Consider the following 22,005-nt stretch of genomic DNA (forward strand, 5'->3'; position numbering starts at 1 on the left):
AAATTGACTTTATAATTTGCCACTTACCGCCAACACTGCAATTCGCAATGTAAACTTAAAACGAAATTTATTTAAAACTAATATAAACTATGCTCTATCTATATATATATATATATATCTATATCTATAAATATATATATGACTATATAAACTTTTTTTTCTGTTGTGTGTGAAATAAATTTGAGGCAATAATCTGGCATTGCTTAAAATAGCTGTCTGAATAATGGGCTGGAGAAAGAATTTTTAGCATTTCGAAAATATGTTTTCTATATTAAATCTTTTTTTGGGCTACCCCCGGCTAACAAGAACTTATTTGAGTATTTCTTTACGGCACGTGACAATGAATCGAAAACGGAATTGAATTTGTTTTACAGACACAACAAATGTTTCGGTTTTTTTTTCTTTTTGTGACAAGGCAGACATAACAATGATGGGCATCAAGAGTATTTATGTATATATAGTATGCATGATATGGTATAAGAGCGAGCATGGCATATATATACTATATGGGTACGAGATGATCATTTGTGCCACAGAACAAGGCGAATGAGTTTTTCGATGTTGGATGAGCTGCACGGTTGGTATGACATGATTTTGTTGTTGCCTTTCGCAAATTATAAGAACATAAGAGAGCACAAAAATGAATAATGTAAGTGTGCGTGTGTGTGTGTGTATGAGAAATGAATGGCATAAATCGAATTCGAAAATAATAAAAACTTAAGAAAATTTTTGTTCTCTACATAAATTTAATGCCGCATAAAAACAGAAAATAGAAAATTTAATGCGCACTTGAAAATTAAAAACAAAAGAAAATGAAAATGAAAAAAGGCAAATTAAAACAAAAAAAAAAAAATAATGAATTTAAATATGGATAAATTAATATAGAACTAAATACGCAGCCACCGTGCAACTTTGGTTTTCTTTTTCCGGACCTACCCGCACAATATTTCATCTTTTTGTTTTGGGTTTATTAAAGTTTTATTGAAAATTGAACTTGATCTATTTTGGGGTTACTTGAGGGTTAATAACTTTTGGGCCAACAAACTGGTTGTTCTGTCAACTGTTGCATAGCACAAAATCAAAAAAGTATAGAATCGTTCAATATATTTATAAAAATAATTAGCATGATTATGATGGAGAAAGAAAGGGCATACTGGATCGATAAAATCGGGACATATTCGTACACAGCTTAGCTTAACAGTTGCTGTTATTTACGAGCGCTACTAGAGAGCTATATATGGATAGATAGATATATCGAGTTGTTCCTAGACTGAGAGTTAAGTTCCTGGCTTTGGCTAGCTGATTTGCTAACTGCTCTGATTGGGCTCTACACATAAGAAAACAGTTCGAGATGCGCTTGGACAGTACGTACCTGTTGCTCGGCTAATGCGCGCTCACGATCGTGCGGCAAGTACGTGGGCGCCATGACCAGACGCAGCTGCTGCTCCTCCTGTATAATACGCTGCCGGAGCGTTTGCATTTGCTGTTGATAGACATCGATTTGGGCCAGCGTCTGCTCGAGACTCTGTGACTTGGTCTTCACCAGTTCACCGAGACCGTCGAGCACGCGCACCAAATCGTCAACATTTTCGCTAAGGCGTGGATCACCGCCCATGCCATTGCGGAAGTGTACCTAAAAGGCAGAAGGGTGGAGCATGGAAATGCATACCGGATTAGCTATGCCAGCTACCCCCACTTACCTCCAGTTTTTCAATAGACAATCTCAGTTTAGTTTTTTGCACATTTATGTCGGCCAGAGTCTTTTCACAGTAGCCCAGCTGATCGCGCAGCGGCTTCTTTTGCTGTGGCGATGAGTCCAAGGTCTGTTTGGTCTTCTCGTGCCAGGCACGTATGTCCTTGATCTTGCGCTCACATTGATCCCACTCTTCGCAGGCCTCCTGCAGCAGCGAGTTCTGTTGCGGATGACAGAAAGGGGAGACAAAAGAAACGAAAATTGAAAAATATTCTAGGTTAGGTTGTACTCCTATCCGCTTTACCCTCTCCAGCAGCACTGCTTCCACGGCTATCTTCGCATCCTCGGCCTGCTGCAGTTTGTCCTTGAGATCGCCCACGGTTGTCACTTGACCAATGTGCTCCAGTTCCTTGTCCATTTCGCTCAAATGCTTCACAATCGGTTTAATACTCTTCACAGCCGTCACATAGTCATTCAGCTTGGATCGCGCCTCGGGCAGTGTGCGCAGCTCGATCGTTTGATCAATGAAGGTACGCTTATCAGCCACCCAGGACATGACAATCTGGTACAGATTCATGAAACGCGTCCAGGCATCCAGACTGTCGCCGACGGCCTGCTTCTTCTCATCCAGCCAGCCGCGCACCTGCGCCAGCTGTGCCGCCAACTGATCAATGGTCGATTGCACCAGCGTCTTCTCCTCGCTGTTGCGACAATTCTCAATGATCAGCTGGCCATTGGTCTTGACCAGGGTGAAGCGTTCATAGATGGCACCGATTTCGTGATTGATGCGCTGCAGCAGCTCCTTCATCTGTGTCGGCTCCAGTGTGCGCTCCTGCACCTGCACCTCGGCCTGCAGCAGCCAGCGCTGAATCTCATCGACGCCGGCCAAATAGTCCGTGCGTACGGTCTTGGCGCGCTTGAAATCCTTCTCTTTGGTCTCCATAGTTACCTGCACGCGTTCCGCTAGCAGTTCAAGTGCGGTAAACTCCTGGGCAATATCACTGGGCAATTGATTCTGTTTGTTTTGATAGAGCGCTTGGGTTTGCGCGACAAGCGCGCGACTCTCCTCGCCGGCCTGTTGCACCTGGCTATTGAGTTTGATGAGGGCCTGTTCCGTTTGGACGATATGCTCGTCGTAGACGTGCACGGACTGAAGCTGTTCGTGTAGTGCGTTCAATTTGTCCTGCAGCTGTGAGATGCGGCGGAACACTTGCTCGATCTCCTCGAGATCCCTGCTAACCTGTTGGTCCTTATCGCGTAGCGTATCGTTCAATCTGCAATGAAACCAAAAGAGAGCAGAACCGAGAAAGAAACGTTTGCCCGGGGCGTATTAGTCAATGACGTATCTAAAATATAGCTGCCTATAATATAGATATAGTATGTAAACAGTTTGCAAGTATCTGTCTGCCTGTCTGTGTGTGTGAAAAACCACGCGGTTCGTCTTTTCCTCTAGAATAGAACGCGTGCTGCACACAATATAGAGAAAATTATATATATTTAATATATATCTTCTATAGCTATATATATTTGATATATATTATAGAAAAGTTCTTTCAGCGAAATGGCTGAAGTTGTTCAGAATTGTATAGATCTCGCTCTTTATGTGTATCCACTGGGCTCTGGGAGCTGTTGGCCTCGAGGCGTTTGCGAAGATTTCCGTGAAAATGAATGCTGCCGTTTGACTACAAGAGAGTTTTCTAAATGAATGGCGATGTCGAACATTTTGACTAGCCACGGCACGATTTCAAAATCGAATTCGAATTCGAATTCGGATTCGAATTATATTTTTCTTGTATATTCGGCAAATGCCTTGAACTGCTTTTCTTTCAAGAGAGCGAAGCGTGTCTACGCGCTGCCGCTCACATTTTCGAAAAGTTTTTATTTTGTTTAAACATTTCGTGTGCCTTTTAAATTTGCTATTATTATTATTATTGTTATTTATGCTGTACACGTTGCGGCGCGGCCTGCTTAACGGCTGCGCTTATTTTTATGCAGACATTTATATTTTTAAACATATTTATTATGTCGATCTATTCGCAGGCCGAGCAAAACTTGGTCAACGCCAACCAAACTGCAGCTGACGTCATCTGGCAATGCGTGCATTTCAAATGACTCAGAGCAATCTCTATTTGCCTTTTACTTTACTTTACAGTTGTTGTTTAATTTGCTTTTATTCCAGATCTTAATGCTCCCATTACTCATACGCCGCGTGGGCGCTAAATGAAGCCAACAAGTGTTTCGCCTCTGCCTCAGACAAGCAGCCAGCACTTGAAGGCAGCAATTAGCATTAGCAAAGAGTCGTGAGTGCACGAACATTTTTATGGCTATGCGTTGAAGGACGCCGTCGCCTGCTGCCCTTTACAGCAACAACAACAACAACTATTGAAACGGAAGAGCAATGCGCCTTGAGGAGGCCAAGTCAATACATTTGGCTTGCAGCCAACTGAGGCTGAACCCACATTTTCGAAAACAGTTTTTAGCGCATCAATTGTAAAAGCACAAAAAAAACGAAAGTTTTATGATGAGCACGACTAGTAAATACCCAGTAGAAAGAAACTGAGCTAAGTAAGTGTAGCAAAGCAAGGGCAAAAATGTTTTAAAATGAAACAAATGAAATCATAAATAAGACATTAATAGCTCAACTAGATAAAAAGTAAACTATTTCGAAAAGCTCTCGAAACTGTCGATTTCAGAGCAGAAAATTGTTTAGATAATATAAAAAAATATAATTTAAGGAAAAAGCCATCAAAGCTTTTTCTTTGTAATGGAAAATCGCACAAAAAGAATGAAAATAAATAAAAAAAAACCCTTGAGATTTTTTGACAAAATCTAATCTGAGGTAATCTAGAAATTCTCATTTTTTTAAACAACTTTTTCTATTACCCGTTGAATATGCCTAAAATTCTACTAAAGTGCTCTCATCATCATCATCTCATAAATATTAATTTAAAATTCTCATTTAACATAAAAACTAATTTCCAACAGTAACAAATTGTAAGCAACAACAGCTGCCTATAAAGCCCACAACCTATGAAAAACTAATTTTCGCTCAATAAATTTTTGCACATTTCAATTTTCTATTAGTCCAGAAAACTTAAATCCTTTGACATAAACAAACATAAATATTATTTAAGACTTTAGCATAGTTTGCCACTGGCAACAGGGTATATGAAGCATGCAAATAATTTCAGCCTTAAATAACACAATAAAAATTCTTGCAGATTAATTTTTGTTTTCTTTTCAGGTTTTTTTTTCTGCAGCTATTTCGAGCAGCGATTTGCCATTTTACTACTATACAAATTAACGTATTAAATTTAGTGGATATTTTGAATTGAAATGGCCAAGAATGTGAGAAATGCGAGCGAAACTAAGTGAAAAGCGAAAGCCACAGGGAGACGCGTGTGCTTTTAAAAATACATATATGTTTGTTTGCAGCAGACGAAAATAAAACGTTGAACATTAGTTTGATCAATTATTGTAATTAAATGTCTGTCGATAAGCATTTTGAGCGCCTTTTGGTTGAGGTTGGCTATTTTTGATACGACGACGACGACGGCGACGTCATCGATTCAAATCAGAGACACGCGTCGCTAAGCAAAACTCTTTTCAATAAAGACAACAACAATGAACAACGAGCGGCGAACAACAACAGACAACAACACCTGACGACCTCGCTAAAAGACCGGACCCGAGGCCCGAACCCAACAGCCGGCTAGAAATTGAGGCTGTTTTTTGCATAAACCGAACGACTCGGACTTTTTAGCCGGCCTCGATGACTTAATCATGCCACACGACGCGGCAGGCAGTGCGAAATGAAGTTAAGTTAAGCTAACTTGTGTTTAATAAACATTCACCTTTTGCTTTTGACGACGTCGTTTTGGAGAGTGCGTGTTAGCAATTAGCATTCGCCTCTTTCTCTTGCTCTAGCTCTAGCTGCTGTCTTTTATTTGACTTTATTATTTTCTTCGTTTGCCAGTTGTTTAGCGACAACAATCGCACCTCCTGACTGGGGAGGCAGACGTGTGCTGAACAATTGTTAACTGCTTTTTCTTATTCTTCAACTGTTTAATTCGTTTGTTTCTTTTGCTTGAAACTTGAATTTCTTGCGAAATTCAGCAGCTAAAAACTTGACGCTCTTCAAATTGCGTATACGCCTGGTAATCCACAAAGCGGCGTTTGAGCAAGTGCAGTGCATGAAACGAAAAAGATATTACGTATAGTATTTCAAATTGTTTAACTGCGCGCCTTAACGGTGCTTTCGAGACCGCTGCACAGTTATGCGAATTAAATACTTTACTGGTTTCTCTTTGGGCTGTTGCTTCTTCGTGTGTGTGTGTGTTTGCTGCTTCTATTTCTACTGCTTCCTAATTAAATTGTATTTTATTTGTTTTAAAAATATGCGTCTATATATATATTTTGATATATATATATTTTTTTTATTATGCTCGTGCGGTCGCTTCTTCGTATTTAGTTTCCAGCCATCCAGTTATAGAGAAAACACGTCCGCTTGCAACTAACTCTAAATAAAAACTAAAATAATTCTCAGCGCACAAAAATTGCCAAAATGTTTCAGCGTCGCGACGTCTCAGTCGACGTTCGTGCGAACGATCGGCGTTAACAGCGGGAATGCGAGACGGAAATAAAAGAACAAAAACTGTTGCTACCGATAACTCACCACGGTCTCTCACACACACACAAACAAGCAGGCGCACGCATTGAAGAGAGAGAGAGAGGGAGTGGGGAAAGAGAACAGCACCAGCAACACTTAACAATTTGTATATTGAATATGCGCTTGGCATTGAAATTGCGGCGAACGGCAAAAGTTTGCCTCACTCATTAGCAAGCCAAAAAATTCGCCGCTGATTTCAGCTGCCAAATATGCCGCACGTAGCCTTAATGCAAAAATCCCGCAAAAAAAATAAACATAAATGCAATTTAAATATAATAAACATATATATATATACATACATATATACTTGTTATGTATGTATATATTGCATGTTTAGCAGTCGAAATGATAAGGCAATAACAAATCATTTTTGCCGGTTTCGATAAGAGGGCAGCAAAAAAATGCCGGCACCTCAAAGAGCTGAGAGACAACAAATGGCAACGGAACAGAATGGCATTGGAACAGCACGGCACAGCAGCGCGTGAGTTAACAGCGCACTGTTAAAACAGAAAAAAACGACATAAAATAAAATAAAAATAAATTTATAATTACGCGATTACCTCATTTGGGCAACGTTTTCGCGTTATTGTTGTAGTTTGATTGTGTGTGTCTCTCTCTCTATCTCCCGCTTTGTTTTGTGTGAAATGACAAATTGACAATGCAAATATGCCTTGTTTTTTTTTTAAATTGTCAGTTGTATTTTGATTTCATTTATTATTTTTTAATGCAGCGCAAAATAATCTATTTTTGCATATTTTTTTTATAATTTACATTTGTATTTATTTTTTTAAATAATTTGTATTTTCAACGATGAAGTCAGCAATTCTGCGATTTCCGTCTTGTTTACATTTATTACTTTATTTTTGCCCTGAGGCTTGTTTTTATTTATTTATTTTTTTATATATTATTTTTGCAGCTTTTTTTTGTATACTCTAGAGCAAAGTCTTTTATGCAACAACAAATTAGGTTGTCAATAATTTTAATTAAAAAAACAATGTTTTATCTGAGTGATATTAAAACAGTGAGTGATAAATAAAATCGTACGCATAGGGAAAATGTATGCAGAGTCAAAATAAACACGATTTATATTTATGGATACATGTGGATAAAATTTAAGACTAAAATTTACTTAATTTTTTTTTAATTTGCCTCGATTTCTGGTAAATGACTTTATTAAATAGTTATATTATATTATTATATTATAATATTATTCAGGTCTTATACTGATATTATGTTATATATTTTTATATCAACTTTGTTTTGCTTTTTCTTTTTGACCAATCGATAGAGCTCAAAAATGATTTAAAAATCCACAAATAATTATAAACAAATAGATAATAATCTTGCCTGGAAATACACAAGAATATCTTTTAAGTGCTCAAGAATTACGCAACTTTTTAAGTATTTTTAATTTTTCTGTTTTTTTCGCGTTGATTAGATTTTTGCATGTTCGCCAGCCGAAAAGTAAATCTCAAGTACAAATGCAACGCAATTTGCGTCGCAGTTAAGGAACATAGATATAATATAGATATAGTATAGATATATATTTATATATATAATTGTCGATGAGCAAACTTTCGGGCATTAGATCATTTTTTGTTGGGCTTCGAATGATGATGCTGATGATGATGGCATTGTCAATTTATTTGAGGCACAAAATATATGACGAAGTGAGAAATTATTTAAATAGGAAAATGCAAATTGGGCAACAAAAGAAGTATTGCTAGAGAGACTTCAAAGAAACAGAGTGAGAGCTGATATAGAAGCTTAACAGAGAAACTAGATATAGAGAATAGAACAAATAGAGATAAAGTGTAGATGCTTTACAGAGAGACAAGAGAAGGAGTAGAGAACAACAGAGAAGTAAAGCGGGAGACAAAGAGTATAGAGAGTATAGAAACTAGAGTTTCTAGATAGTGTATAGAGAAACAGCGAGGAAGAGGTATACAATGTAAAAATATAAGAAAAAGTTCAACGTTTACAAATGCCTTCAATATTTGCCTCGTCATAACTGAAGTTCGTTCAAAATATGATACGTGAGAGCTGTTTCAATGTTTACTTTATGGCTAATTTTAGATGTAATTATCTAAAAGTGCTGAGTTGAGTAAATATTTTAGTTCAGGTCAAAAGCTGAACAGAAATGTGACTAACTGTAAATAAAACGTGAATTTCTATAACTCATTTACAAAATACATACAAAAATATCTTTAGAAATTTTAAAAGTTATTTTTATATATATCTTATAGATCTAATCACATTAAAGTGCATTAGAATAATTGCATAACAGCTGTTGACTAACAGCTATTAAAGTTAATGCTAGTGTTACAATTGCCTAAGTGAATGACTAACAGCTGTTGGCTAACAGACACATTAGGCTTAATGTTAATGCAAATGTTAATTGCAGCGCCCTGCAGCTGTCAAGCAAATGTAACTTAATGGACAAGTGTTGTCATGAGGCTTTCAATAGTTTTCCCAATTATTAAAGTGACCAAAAACGTTTGAAAACAAACAAGATATTCATCGAAAACATTGTGCTGGCCACAGTAAATATTATCTATCTGCGATCTAATTCCATATGGCATACGTCACAAAAAAACTATTATTGTTATTCGGTAAGAGATTTGGTTAAGCACATGGGGAAATGAAGAAAGGAAATTAACAGCTGCTGCTCTCGTTTTTCATGAAAGCCAACGGCAGCCGGATGAAAGAAAAATGTGTATAAAAATAAAATAAAAAACAAAAAAACAGAAAATATACACGGAAAATATATACTTCTTATAGATAAACACACATGTGTTGGGTGAAAATTTGTGTCAGTGCTGCATTAAGAAAGGCCGCGGCATGTTTTTCTTTTTTCTTTTTTGTCTTTTTCGATTTTCTTATTTTTATCATTATTTTCTTTAAATTTTTTTGTTCTTTGCTTTGCTTGCCAAGCAAAATGTTTACGTGATCAACGACCACACGCACACATAGCACTGTTAAGTCGAATCGTGGTGAATTTCTCTGCTGTTAAAGTGCCAAATGTTGCGCTGTTAGCAGCGTGTTGCCAATATTCGTGTGTGTGTAGCAAAGCCAATTGACAAATTGGCAGCGTTTTTTATATTGTTTTTTATTTTGCTTTGTGTCAAGCGCCATTCAAAAGAATTTCCGCAAAAATAGAAATAAAAACGAACAAGTTTTTTTGTTAAAAATCTTATCAACAAGGCGTATACTATATGGAATGTAGAGCATTTGCTATGCTTCAGTTAACAGTGCCAACAGAGACCCTTCCGAATAGAAGTTTTATATGATTTCGAGAAATCTCTGAGTCACAAACTGTAGCGCATATTGTGAACTACCTGAGCGAATCTTTTATAATTATGATTATAAAATTTATGGCGTCAACGCTTTGTCTATTATCGTAAAAGTCTAAGATAAGGCGTCAACACTTTGGCACAGTTAACCGTTATCAGCTATCAGTGGGCATGCCCCGTCTGTTGGTATGGCCCATTAAGGGGTGGGTAAACAGACTTTTGACCAGGCACTGTCTAATGTGCAATGCGAGTGTCTTTTCTTTTAATTTCTTTTCTTTTTCAAAATGTAATGATCCACAATTCTCAAGAACTTGACTTTAATGCTACCACAGAAAACTTGGCTTATGTAAGTGCCATGTCTCGAGCTACAAACCGAGCGTAACCACTGCCCTGACGTCAGAGAGAGCCGGAGGTATTCAGAGAGAGAAAGAGCGTGAGGGGGAGGCGGAGGTAGAGAGAGCGAGAGCGAGCGATTGTTGTGCATGAAATTTCGAGGGCTTTGCGGCTCAGCGAGCCGAAAACAAAAAAAACAAACTGAAAACAACTGAAAACTGATGTCACAGACTGCCATATAAACCAAAAGTTGTCCACGAATCATATTGCTGTTCCTCAATATAGCCAACTACCTATCTCTATGCGCGCGAGTCTGTGGAACCAGTTTAAATGCTGTGAAATAGGTATGAAAACAACTAGTTAATTTAGTCACAATAAATTAACATTAAACGCAAATCAATTATAGAACGAAATGTTTTTATGCAGCGAAATCGAATTCGATTTCGATTTCGAACACGATTTTCAATTCGGTTTCCGGCGTTGAAATTTCGATTGGAATTGAATAAACGTCACGGCCTATTAGTTCTATTGTTGCTATAAGTTTACAAATAAATAAAATTAAATAATAAATAAGGAAAAGTATGGCACTTATTGCCAATATATAATATAGATACATTGTATATACCATATATATTTGTTTATAGTCATAGTTCAAATTGAATTCTTATATTTAAAGTAAACAGTTTTTCACGTATTTATCGATCATTGATTTATCGATTGAACTTTAACTAAAGTCATAGCATTAAGTACATATTTTTCTTTCATGAAATTCAACTTTCGAATCAGACTCAAATCAGATTCACTACATTAGATTATTTTAGGTTTGTTTGACACTTGTTGACAGATTTATCGATCATTGGTACGTCGAACTTCAACGAAGCTGTTGTTTATATTTAACTATAAAGGTAAAGTTACCTAATGTCAACTATTTTTTATTATGAAGTTAAATTTGAATCTTTAATCTAAGACATTATAATCACTTTATTATCACTAAAACTCAACTACCTGCCATATAAGCTATTCAGTAAAGACTTCAAGATAGTTGAATGAAACTCAACATTTTTTCACAATAATTTCCACCCCTTTGCCACTTATTTCTTAGACAGATAGCTTGCAACTGTATATAGACATAAGCCAACTATAATAATAATCTATTATATATATATGTCTATATATTTAGTAAAGTTTCCTGTACTCACTTTGCTTGCTGTTCAACTAACTTATCCACTTTGGCCTGTATGGCCTCCGCCGAGGGTTTGTGTACTTCCCCAAGGAATGTGAGGATGGATTTTGAGAGCGTTTCGATTTCTTTATGTGATGATTTAAGTTCATTTGATTCTTCACGCAGTTCCTAAACAGCCAGAAAAAAATAATAATAAATTCTAATTAGTAGAACAAACACAGGCAGAAAACTACAAATTTGTATTTTTGTTTCGTTTTTTCTTCATTCTTTTCTGCTTCGTTCGATCAAACACAAACAAAACAAATGTACGCTACGTTTTAATTCAATTCCAGTTTATAAGCTTAAAAAACGAAGGTTAACACCATAAAAAATAAAAGACAAAAAAAAAACATAAAATATTTGCGGCAAGCTCGAAAAACGGAAAAAAATTGAAATAAAACAAGTAAAAAAATCCATAAAAAGAAAACAAAAAGTTAATTTTTTTTATGGATTTGTTTAACTGGGTAACGCAACTAATTTTTTTTTGCATTTGCTATACACAGTAAATAAGGAGATATATATGAGAACAGCATTAATGAATTGTATTGGATGGCAGTGTGAAGGTTTTACGACTTGATAATACTATAGAATTAATTGAAATGTAGTTGGAATTCTCAGTATTTTCGTAAGCTAAAAAGTTGCTAATTGACTTGTTTTGCTGAAGAATTTTAATATTTATAACACGCAACGTGATTATAATCTATGAGAATTTAATTAAATAAAAGTTAAAACATTAAATTTCAATTTAAATTAAATTAGATTTCTTTACTTTTACTTTAAATTTTCCTATTACAATCCTAAAAAAAAAATTAGACTAAAAAATTTATATAATTTTGTTTTGATTCTTCGATTTAGATTGTAAAAAAGGCAATGAAATAATATATTTATTGCAAACATTTTATTTTTTATTTATTATGTTAAATTTATTGTTAATTTAACTCTTCTTGTTCATTAATCAATTTATATGCCATATTTAAACTTGTTGCCTCAAATCTTTAGCTTTAAATAAACCTTAGCTATTTTTAGCATTAAAATGATAAGTTTTACATTTTTACTGATTTTTTCGCTCTTAACACAAACAAAATATAAAAGCAAAAATAGTAATCTGTAGCCATGAAGTCATGCAAAGAAAATCAAATAAAAAAACTCAGATTGTTGATAACAAAAACAAAAACAAAACAAAAATGCTGCTAAATGCTATAGTAGCAGTTGTATAATGGGACAATAGAAAAAATATTTAGCTAGAAGCTGTGACTAGAAAAAAGCAAAAAACACAAAAATAAGCCAAAAGAAACTGAAAGTTACAAATTAAACTTTTGTTTTTAGCTTTTACATAGTCAATCATTAACAGTTCGGACAGCTGTCGAAGAGAGGGTAAGGAGAGGGACAGTGAGAGCCAAAGCCGTGCTTTTAGTAAGAGAGCGCGCAAGCTCTCTGTACATAGGCTGCATGTGACCATGAACTTGCCAAAAGTATATGTATGTAAACATGTATATGGGGGAACATAGTGTGCGTGTGTATATAAAGTCTGACATTAGCAAAACATTTGCGGCATGCCTACAGCCGTTAGGGGAGGGGCCCAACTAAATGAATGAATGAATATACACACACACGCAGCATACATACATACATACATATATATGTATATGTATGCATGCGCACGTAGTAGCAATAATAAATCAATTAAGTTTGTGAGCTCATATATTAACAACAGTTTATACATATGTATGTATGTATGTGTGCGTGTGTGTGTTCATTTAAGCTTCTGTAAAGGTTAATCTCACCTGAATGGCATTCTTTGTATCTTCCAAATGACGTCGCGACCTTACAGTTGGGTCGACATTGCGGAACTTATCCTCCAAGCGACCTAATGCCTTCTCCCAGCCGTGCAGACCGTTCTCAAAGCTATCCCAATGCTCGGCCAACTGTTGCAGCTTATCCTTTCTCTGCTCCAGGCTATGCACCAGGTCCTGCCAATCACGATTTAGCCCTGAGTTCTGCTGCTCAATCAACTGGCGATTGCGGGCGTCCGCTTGCCGTATAAGAGATTGCGCTTGCTGATTCACTAGCGAGAGGTCGCTGTTTTGGCTCTGTAACGATGTCGACGACAACAATGACAACAAGCAATAACAATCATAACAACCATAAAACAGTAATATAGAGATATAATTAATAACAGCTATAGTAAACTGCCATTCAGAGAACAGTTTACTTCAACAATAGATATACGTTTCGATATTTTTTTTATCACAATTTTGATTAGCGGCACTGCTCGATTGATTGGATTTGCACAATGTAAAGCGATTTATTAATAGAAATTATTTCGAGTATATAAGTAAAATATATATATATACAACTATATACACATAAATGTGTATATTTAAATATCTATATATGCAAGTATAAAGCTACCTAAGTACTGTGTGTGTGTATGTAGGTGCGTGTAGATTGCCTATTGTTTTTTTTTTTCATTCAAATATTTTGAGTTGTAACTGTATCGCCGACTGCGGTTTCACTTCGATTTCATTTGCTTCTTTGGCATTTCGTCGCCTCAACTTTGACATATATATATATATATATTTATATATAAATGTGTGTGTGTGAGTGCATGTGGCACAATCTTCTTCTTACTTCATTCTTTCACAATATGGAAAGTTAAGTACGCTCTTAATTTCTCACCTAGACACACGCGTTTGTATCTGCAGCAGCACTTTGAAAGTATCTTTCTATATATATGTATATATACATAAATATATATGTGTGTATTTAATGTATTTCTGTTTGTTGATGACGTTAGCTTTAAATTCGCCTGTTTCTTCTCTCTTTCTGTCTCTCTCTTTCAATTTGCGCTTTTCAAGCACATGGCATATTTTATTAGAACGTTCGAATATAACAAAGCTGCGCACAAAAATAACACTATTTTTTTTTTGTTTTTGTATTTTGCTTTTGATTTTTATTGCTCTTGCTTTGTCGCTATTTCTTCACTTTATAAGCCGCATAAAAAATGTAGACAACCGCACAGTTAAACGTCTCAACTAGAAGTGAATTTCATATAAAAATTATACGGCATTTGCCCAAGCACGAGTTAGAACCAACTTAAGAGAACGCGCGTGCAACTTGTCTCAAGAGCATCGCTCTGGCTGAGGGAAAGAGAGCGAATTGCGACTGTGCTTAGTCGCAAATATAAAACGTCGAATGAACACGTTTACATGTGCACATGCCGTTGAGCTGACAGCGGACAGCGGACAGTGCAAGAGAGAGGCGTGGGCAGTTTCGAGCAATAATTTACTCTTGACTGCGTCACACTTGCTCACCAATACACATACGCTATCATATACCATATACCATCGCCATTGGCTTTGCTATAAGCCGGCATGCCAACAACAACAAAACGGCTGTCCACTGAGAGCGCTGAGAGTTGAAGTGCGCTCTTAAAGCTCGCTCAGTGTTTGGCACAAAAACAAAAAAAAGCTGCTGCTGCTAAACATGTGTTTGTTGATGCCAAACAACGTGGTTGCCAAAAGGGCTGGGCAGAGAGCGTAGAACAATATGAAATTAAAAATGTTGAGCTTTAAATGCTTAAAAAATATATTTTTTTTTTTGTTTATTTCTTAAGTAAGCCTACGAGACTACTAGACTGTATCAATTAAAATTTGGAATTTTTTTTTTAACTCAAATTTATTATGCCATTTGCGGAGCCCTCACGAAAAACTAGTTTATTCCTTCTCTGTATTCGCTGATGATGTCATGAGCTACACTCAAACAGCTGGCCTTAAGCATACCTATACATATGCATATATGTATGTATTTATGTTGAAACATTTTGTGTCTGAGCATCGGGCTAGATGTTTGACAGTCGTTGATAAGCTGAACAAGTGCAGGTTAAAAGATTAACTCATTAATAAGTTCTCAAGGTGAAAGACGGAGACATAATGAAAGTAAACAACTATTTTAAATGTTTCAGGCCCTCGGCAATCGACTTCGCTGTCTACAAAGGCATCTGTGACCGGCAATTGACCATTGAAGAATCCTTGGACCTATCCTCTGACCACCTGCCACTAATAGTCACAATCCACGCGCAGCCACAGCCCTTGCCCATTAGGAAACAACTACTGCCAGCAGGATCAGATTTAGGAGTCTTTAGGCGCGAGCTCCATTACTCTTTGCACATAGAAATGGAACTTAACACTCCTGAAGACGTGGACTACGCAGCAAACAAACTGCAGGAAGAAATAGTCAAAGCTGCGCACCAAGCCGCCCCACCATCTTGCCAAACAAGACAACAGTCTCCGTACAACATCCCCCTCACCTTGGAGGCCCAACACCTACTAATACACAAAAGATGGGCCAGGAGACGCTGGTTAAGATTACGCACGCCTGATGCCAAATCCATGTACAACGAAGCCACGAGGCATCTTAAAGCTGCTCTCGCCCTGCTTCAAAAGAGGTGTATCAGCGATGCGCTGGTACGAGCTGAATCGCCCACTGACGCAGAGTTTCAATTATGGAAATTTACAAGAAAGCTCAAACGGCAGCCAATACGACGTCATCCCATTCGGAGCATTTCTGGTTCCTGGCACATTGGAGACGAAGCTCAAGCTGAGGCTTTTGCAAACCACCTTCAAGACCAATTCACGCCGGTGATTACCGCAGAGGCCTCAGAAATCGAAGCAACAGAAGACATCGTTCTCTCGCCCCTCCCAGCTGAAGACCAGATAACTGGATGTACAAAAGAAGAGGTTCTTGAACACATCAGAAGAGTGAAGGCAAAAAAATCCCCTGGATATGATCTAATAAACGGCAGAGTCCTTAGAGCACTGCCTGACTCCACCATAGACTACATAACTATGGTGTACAACGCCATGCTCCGCATCCGGCACTTTCCAGCCTGCTGGAAGCGCGCCGTGATTGTGATGATTCCTAAGCCTGGCAAACCCGTGGGAGAAATTGAGTCGTACAGACCAATTAGCCTGTTGCCAGTACTCTCCAAAATATTCGAAAGAATATTTCTGGAACGAGTACTGACACATCTGGGACGCCAGGAGGCCATTCCAAACCATCAGTTTGGCTTCAGGAGACAGCATGGAACACCGGAACAGGTTCACAGAGTTGTGCACCATATCCTTGGAGCCTTTGAAGAAAAGATGTACTGCTCTGCCGTCTTTTTAGACATCAAACAGGCGTTTGATCGAGTTTGGCACCTGGGACTGCTGCAGAAAGTGAGGACCACCCTTCCAGCCCCATTTTTCGCGTTGCTATCCTCATACCTTATTGGAAGAACCTTCCAAGTGTCAAGGGGGCAAACAGTATCCTTGACTAGACCAATTATGGCTGGAGTACCACAGGGTAGTGTTCTAGGCCCAACACTTTATACTTTATTCACAGGAGATATGCCAACTCCCGAGCCAAATATAGGAAGTACAGATGCAGTACTCATAGCGACCTATGCAGATGACACCGCCATCTTATCACGTCACGTATCTGCGCAAGAAGCTTCAGACTCACTACAAAAATATCTGGACTCTTTCGGACGCTGGGCAAAACGGTGGTGTATCACCATTAATGCACAAAAGTCTGTACATACTACCTTCGCCACTAGAAGAGGAGATTGCCCAAGCGTTGCATTGGGGCCCACTATTCCCAAAGCCTCAAAAGTAAAGTACCTTGGTATCACTCTTGACAGAAGGCTGACTTTTAAAGCGCACATAAGTCAAGTAACCTCAAAATGCAAAAGCAAGCTAAAAACCCTCGACTGGATGCTGAGAGCTTCAAGCAAGTTGTCTTACAGCAGCAAGGCCGCCATCTACAAGGCAATAGTTGTCCCAACCTTCGTATATGGTATCTCTCTATGGGGCTCCTCGGCGAAGACTACAAGGAACAAAATTCAGACCCTGCAGAATAAAGCACTACGCAGATGGACTGGAGCCAGCTGGTTTGTAAGAAACTCAGTCTTACATAGGGATTTAGCAATTCCCACAGTTGCTGAACTCATTGGGCGACACAGTTCAAGATACGCGGACAGACTTGCAGCGCATCCTAACCATCTCGCAAGCAACCTGGCTATAAACAACAATAGGCGAAGACTGAAGAGATTGCATCCTCTAGACAATATTAGAACTAATTAAGATAGTAGCTACAAGTGCAGAATAATTGGCATATCTGCCCTCCCATTAGTTAAGGTTTAGAGCTAAATGCGCTATAGAGTCTAAGACAATAAGCTGCAACAAAATAAAGAAATAAAAACGAAAAAAAAAAAAAAAAAAAAAAAAAAAAAAACTATTTTAAATGTGACCTCATATAAGAGAGTTGAACCACACAAGAGAGCTTTAGCTCAAAGAGAGCGAACAGTGAGTGCAGCTGAAGTTTATTGGTTTTGCCGGCCGGCAAATCGTATGCGGCCGCGAAGCTAGCACTCAGCGCGAAAGTCATCTGCAGATACATTCTCTTACATGCGTTGCAGATACAAATTCTTGTTTTGCAGTTTTATGAAAGATGTTTCGTTGTGTCACACTTAAAACAGGTCTTCGCTTGCCATGTACATACGTACATAAATACGTATATATATTTATATGTGTGTGTATAAATACAATAAAAGGTTTTTAAGACACTTAACATAATCCGATTGTTTGCCAAGGCTTTCTGATTCACTACCTATGGATGCTAAGCAATAAAAATAATAGCACCACAGTGACATAGTATTGAGCAAAACTTTCGATTGATTAAGAATTTCTTTGCATAAGAAAAAGGAAATTATATAAAGAAAGAGAAAATCATAAAAGGAAAGGAAATAAATTTATAATTTTAGTTATAATTTAATTTTTCTTATGCAAAGGAAATTCTTAATCAATCGAAAGTTTTGCTCAATACTATGTCACTGTGGTGCTATTATTTTAAAATATTAAAAAAGTTAGGGTTTACCTGACTGTAAGCCTAAGGTAGATGGCTAGGAATGTTATGGTTTTTCTTCTTTAAAAAATTATTTTTTCTTAAATTTGTTGGCCTTTCAAGCTGGATAGATAACAAATACTACCAATCTATTGACTGTTTCAATTTCTATTGCAAATCAGCTCTAATCAGCTCTACAAATATTTATGCAACGCTTTAAAGGTAGTCAAATTTACGTCTGTTTGATTAGCTCACCTGTACATTTCCAATGGCATGCGACAGCTTCTGAATATTAAAGTGCAATCCGGCCAAATTCTGGACGGGCTCATCGCTAAATTTGGTACGCTCAATGGTGGCCTTGACGCGATCGATGGATTGTTGGTATTCACGCCAGCGTTCCGCCTCTCTTTCCAGTTCGCTTTGCTGGGTCTTGGCATTGGCCAAGGTATTGGCCAGCTTGGTCTGGAACTGTGTCAGCTCGGCCGACAGCTCGGATTGCTCGTAGCTGTTGAGCGAGGACCAAATCTTGTCGGATGCCTCCTGGATTTGCTTGTGCACCAGATTGCGTATGGGCGCCTCGTTGCCAAAGAAGATCTTGTGCTCCTCGAGATCGTGCACGAGATGCTCGTAGTCGATGCCATGCTGGCTGTTCTGCAAACGCAGCTCGGCCTCGTGCACCCAATCATTGAACTTGGCCACCAGCTGCATGTACTCCAGACGCGAGTCGCGATTGTTCTTCAAATACTTCTCGCGCTCCTCGAGCTCATGCGGCAGCGAGGCGACCAGTGAACGACCCTCGGAGAGCATCTCTAGCAGAGAGCTGGGCATGCCCACGTCCGTCTTGACGCTGTCATTGATTTTATTGAACTTCTGCAATTGCGATTCAATGTCCTTGCTGAGTGCTTGATGCTTCTGCAGTTCACGTTCCACCGACTCGGGATCACGGTCGAGCAGGGGTCGCGACTTGGCAACGCCTTCATTATTGTGCAGCCAGTCGAGTATCTCGCTCAGCTCGGCGGCCATCTTTTTGTGGGACTCGAGCTGCAGCTGATGCTTCTGGCGCTGCGATTCGACAGCCTTGCGCAGATTCTGCAATTGATTCTTCAGGGATTGCAGCTGCTCTGTGATGCTGTTCTTATCGGCCGCATTGCCCTCGGAGGCGATCTTCTGACCCTTGTCGTTGGCCGAGGCCAGCAGTCCCTCGCACTCCTGTATCTTGACGATGACATTGTCGTATTTGTTGATCTTGTCCTCGAGGCTGTCCGGTGAGTTCTCGATGTCGATGATGACATCGGTGTACTTCATAATGAAGGCAATGATCTCGTTGATTAGAGCTATGAACTGCTCGCGCAGCATCAACAGCTGACGCAGATGCGCCAACTGATCCTCAATCAGTTTAATCATATCGTCCTGCTGCGCCAGGATGCTCTGCAGCTCGGGCAAGTCGTCCATTTGCATGTCGCCCATTTTGTGCTTGCTATCCTTGAGCTCCTTCAGTATGCCCTCGTAGGCGCCCAGCAGATCCTGCACATCCTCAATCCTGGAGCCAATCGGTCGATTGAGCTCTCGCATGCGCTGCTGTATGGTAGCCAGGAACTGACTGCAATCGGCCAACCGGTTCTTGGCATCCTTGTACTTCTTGATGTGATCGCCCAACGTATTGACACGATCGTCAATTGTCTGCTTGATACGACCATAACGATCCTTCATGTTCTTGATGTCGTCGTTCAGCTTTAGCTTGTCCGCATTGCTGAGCGTCGGCAATATGCTCTTGCCCTGCTCGGACACATCGTTGATGACGCCGCCCATGTTGTCGGCATTCTGCAGTAGCTTCTTGTAGTGGGCCAGCTGCTCCTCGAGCACGGGTAGGCTCGTGGTGCGCAGTTCACTTTCGGTGGCTGTTTCCATTTCGTTTAGCCAGTCGCCCATCTTTTTCATTGAATCCTCGAAGGCTTTGCGTCCCTGCAGTAGATCGTCCAAGGACTTGCCGCGCTTGCCGCTCTCATCCTTGAGCGTCTGATAGTCGGCGGCAATTTCATCCAGAATGTGCTGCAGCGCGGCCTTGTCTGGCTCGCCGCAGTCCTTCATGATGTTGGCAGCTTGACGCTGGACATCACTGAGGACGCTGTCATTGAATTGCTTGGCGTCATCATCGTATTTCCTGTTCTCCTGTATCTTCTTCTCAATCTCAGCGGAGGTCAGTGGATGATAGACGGGCAGCTTGCGCACCTCAGAGATTTTGGCCTTCAGCCATTGACGCGCCTTGTCCAGATCATTCTCCAGTGCCTTACGCGCCTTGCTCGCCTCCAGCGCACGATCCAGCTCGGCCTTCAGAACGCCAGCCAAATTGCGATTTTCGCTATTCAGATTACGCAAGGCCGACTCCAGTTGGGCATACTCAGCAGACTCCAATTCGGGCTGCATGTTGGCTATGCGCTTTTCGAGGACATCCGCCAGCGATTGCTTTGCCTCGGCATCCTTCATCAGGCTCTTGATCTTCTGCTGGCGCGCCTCCGCATCCTTGGGCGAAAAGCCCAGAGCAGCTGGCGCCTGCAGCTCGTCGATTTGCTGCTTCACCCATTGCTGCAGTTGATCGATTTCGCCCTTGGCCCCATCCACGCCCTTATTGGTGACATCGAGCAGCTGTGCCTTGCGATCGATGCGCTTGCCCAGATCGGCGAAACGACGATCCAACGATTTCATTTGCTCCTCCACCTGCTGCCCATCCAGATTGCTAATGACCTCAGCCACCTGCGCGGCCTTGCCCTTCAGCTCTTGTATCTTCGGATGACCCTGCAGCTCGTATTCGTTCTTAATCTCATTGATGGCGGCCATTTTCTGGGCACAATTGAGACCGGAACCGCGATCCAGCACATCCATGCGCTTAATCAACGTATCGAACCAGTTCTGCACATCCTGCATGCCCTGGCGATAGCCGTCGATGATACTCTGGCCCGCCTGCTTCTTGGCAATGGCATCCATCAGCTCCGATTCGAGCTTGTCAATGTTATCATCCAGATCCGTGTCCTCATCGCCTACTGTTGGGTTAAATGAGAGAAAGAAATTTGTGTGAATTTGTGTGATGCTCTGCACAGAGCTGCATCGCATGAGCTACTCACATGATCCTGTCATCTCGAGCATCAGCTGTGAGCGCTTGTCTCCAATGGAGTTCAATAGATCGTTCATCGAGACCAGCTCCTGTTGCGCGGCATCTGGACGCAGCTTGCATGGACGCATTAGCCAATCGGAGACAGAGCTCTGCTGCCTCTTGACCCAGTCCTGCAGCTCGGCGCGCTGCTTCTGCTGTTGCTCCAGTTCGCTAACGGATGCAGTCAGACCACCCAAGTGGGATTGCACCTGGGCATAAGAAGAGGACACATATAATTCAACAAAGGCTCTAGCTTGTGCTGTTTGTTTGGACTGCGTTATTTAGTTTAGAGAGCAAAGCCGCCACCATTGAAGATTTGAATGCCGCTTACCTTAGCGACGAGTGCATTCAGCTTGCTCACGTGTGCGCTATTCAGCCGTACTATGCGACAATAGTTTTGAATACGCTCGTAAGCAATGGGATCCGACAGCGCCTCATTCACATCGCTGAGCTCAACGTCGAGATCGTTGTCATCGTCGGTTGAGCTCCGAGTCTTTGGCGGCGGCTGCTTTTGTTTTTTGTTATTTTCGAGGCGAATGCAAATGCAAACAGGCAGGCGGCGAGCAAAGTGGGCGTGGTAGTGCGGTTTATTATACAACAACAAGAGGAGTTACGGTGCGGCAAATCAACATTAGTTAGAGCGGTGTTTGGTTGGGGGTGGTTGATTTTACAGTTGGTTGTAGTTGACAAAAGTCGGTGTAGTTGGGTTAGGTATAAAAGTAAATTGCAATAAAACAAAATTAACAAAAGATCATAAGGTTA

General features: G+C 39.8%; 1 protein-coding gene across 13 annotated transcripts in view; it reads right to left on the reverse strand.

The window, feature by feature from the left end:
* LOC111599449 (nesprin-1) overlaps nucleotides 1–22,005 on the reverse strand; it is a 130,831-nt gene that overhangs the window by 49,200 nt on the left and 59,626 nt on the right. For 12 of the 13 annotated variants that reach the window (XM_030224349.1, XM_030224350.1, XM_030224355.1 and 9 more), the window contains 8 exons: nucleotides 21,575–21,748; nucleotides 21,215–21,452; nucleotides 18,351–21,133; nucleotides 12,995–13,300; nucleotides 11,188–11,339; nucleotides 1,998–2,967; nucleotides 1,701–1,913; nucleotides 1,373–1,633 (listed from right to left, as the gene is read on the reverse strand). In XM_030224349.1, coding sequence (XP_030080209.1) covers nucleotides 1,373–1,633; nucleotides 1,701–1,913; nucleotides 1,998–2,967; nucleotides 11,188–11,339; nucleotides 12,995–13,300; nucleotides 18,351–21,133; nucleotides 21,215–21,452; nucleotides 21,575–21,748 — 5,097 coding nt within the window. The remainder of the gene's footprint in view (nucleotides 1–1,372; nucleotides 1,634–1,700; nucleotides 1,914–1,997; nucleotides 2,968–11,187; nucleotides 11,340–12,994; nucleotides 13,301–18,350; nucleotides 21,134–21,214; nucleotides 21,453–21,574; nucleotides 21,749–22,005) is intronic. The other variant, XM_030224347.1, reaches the window with a different exon arrangement.

Source organism: Drosophila hydei, unplaced genomic scaffold (genome assembly GCF_003285905.1).
Source record: "Drosophila hydei strain 15085-1641.00,03,60 unplaced genomic scaffold, DhydRS2 tig00008114-arrow-pilon, whole genome shotgun sequence".
Classification (NCBI taxonomy): Eukaryota; Metazoa; Arthropoda; class Insecta; order Diptera; family Drosophilidae; genus Drosophila; species Drosophila hydei.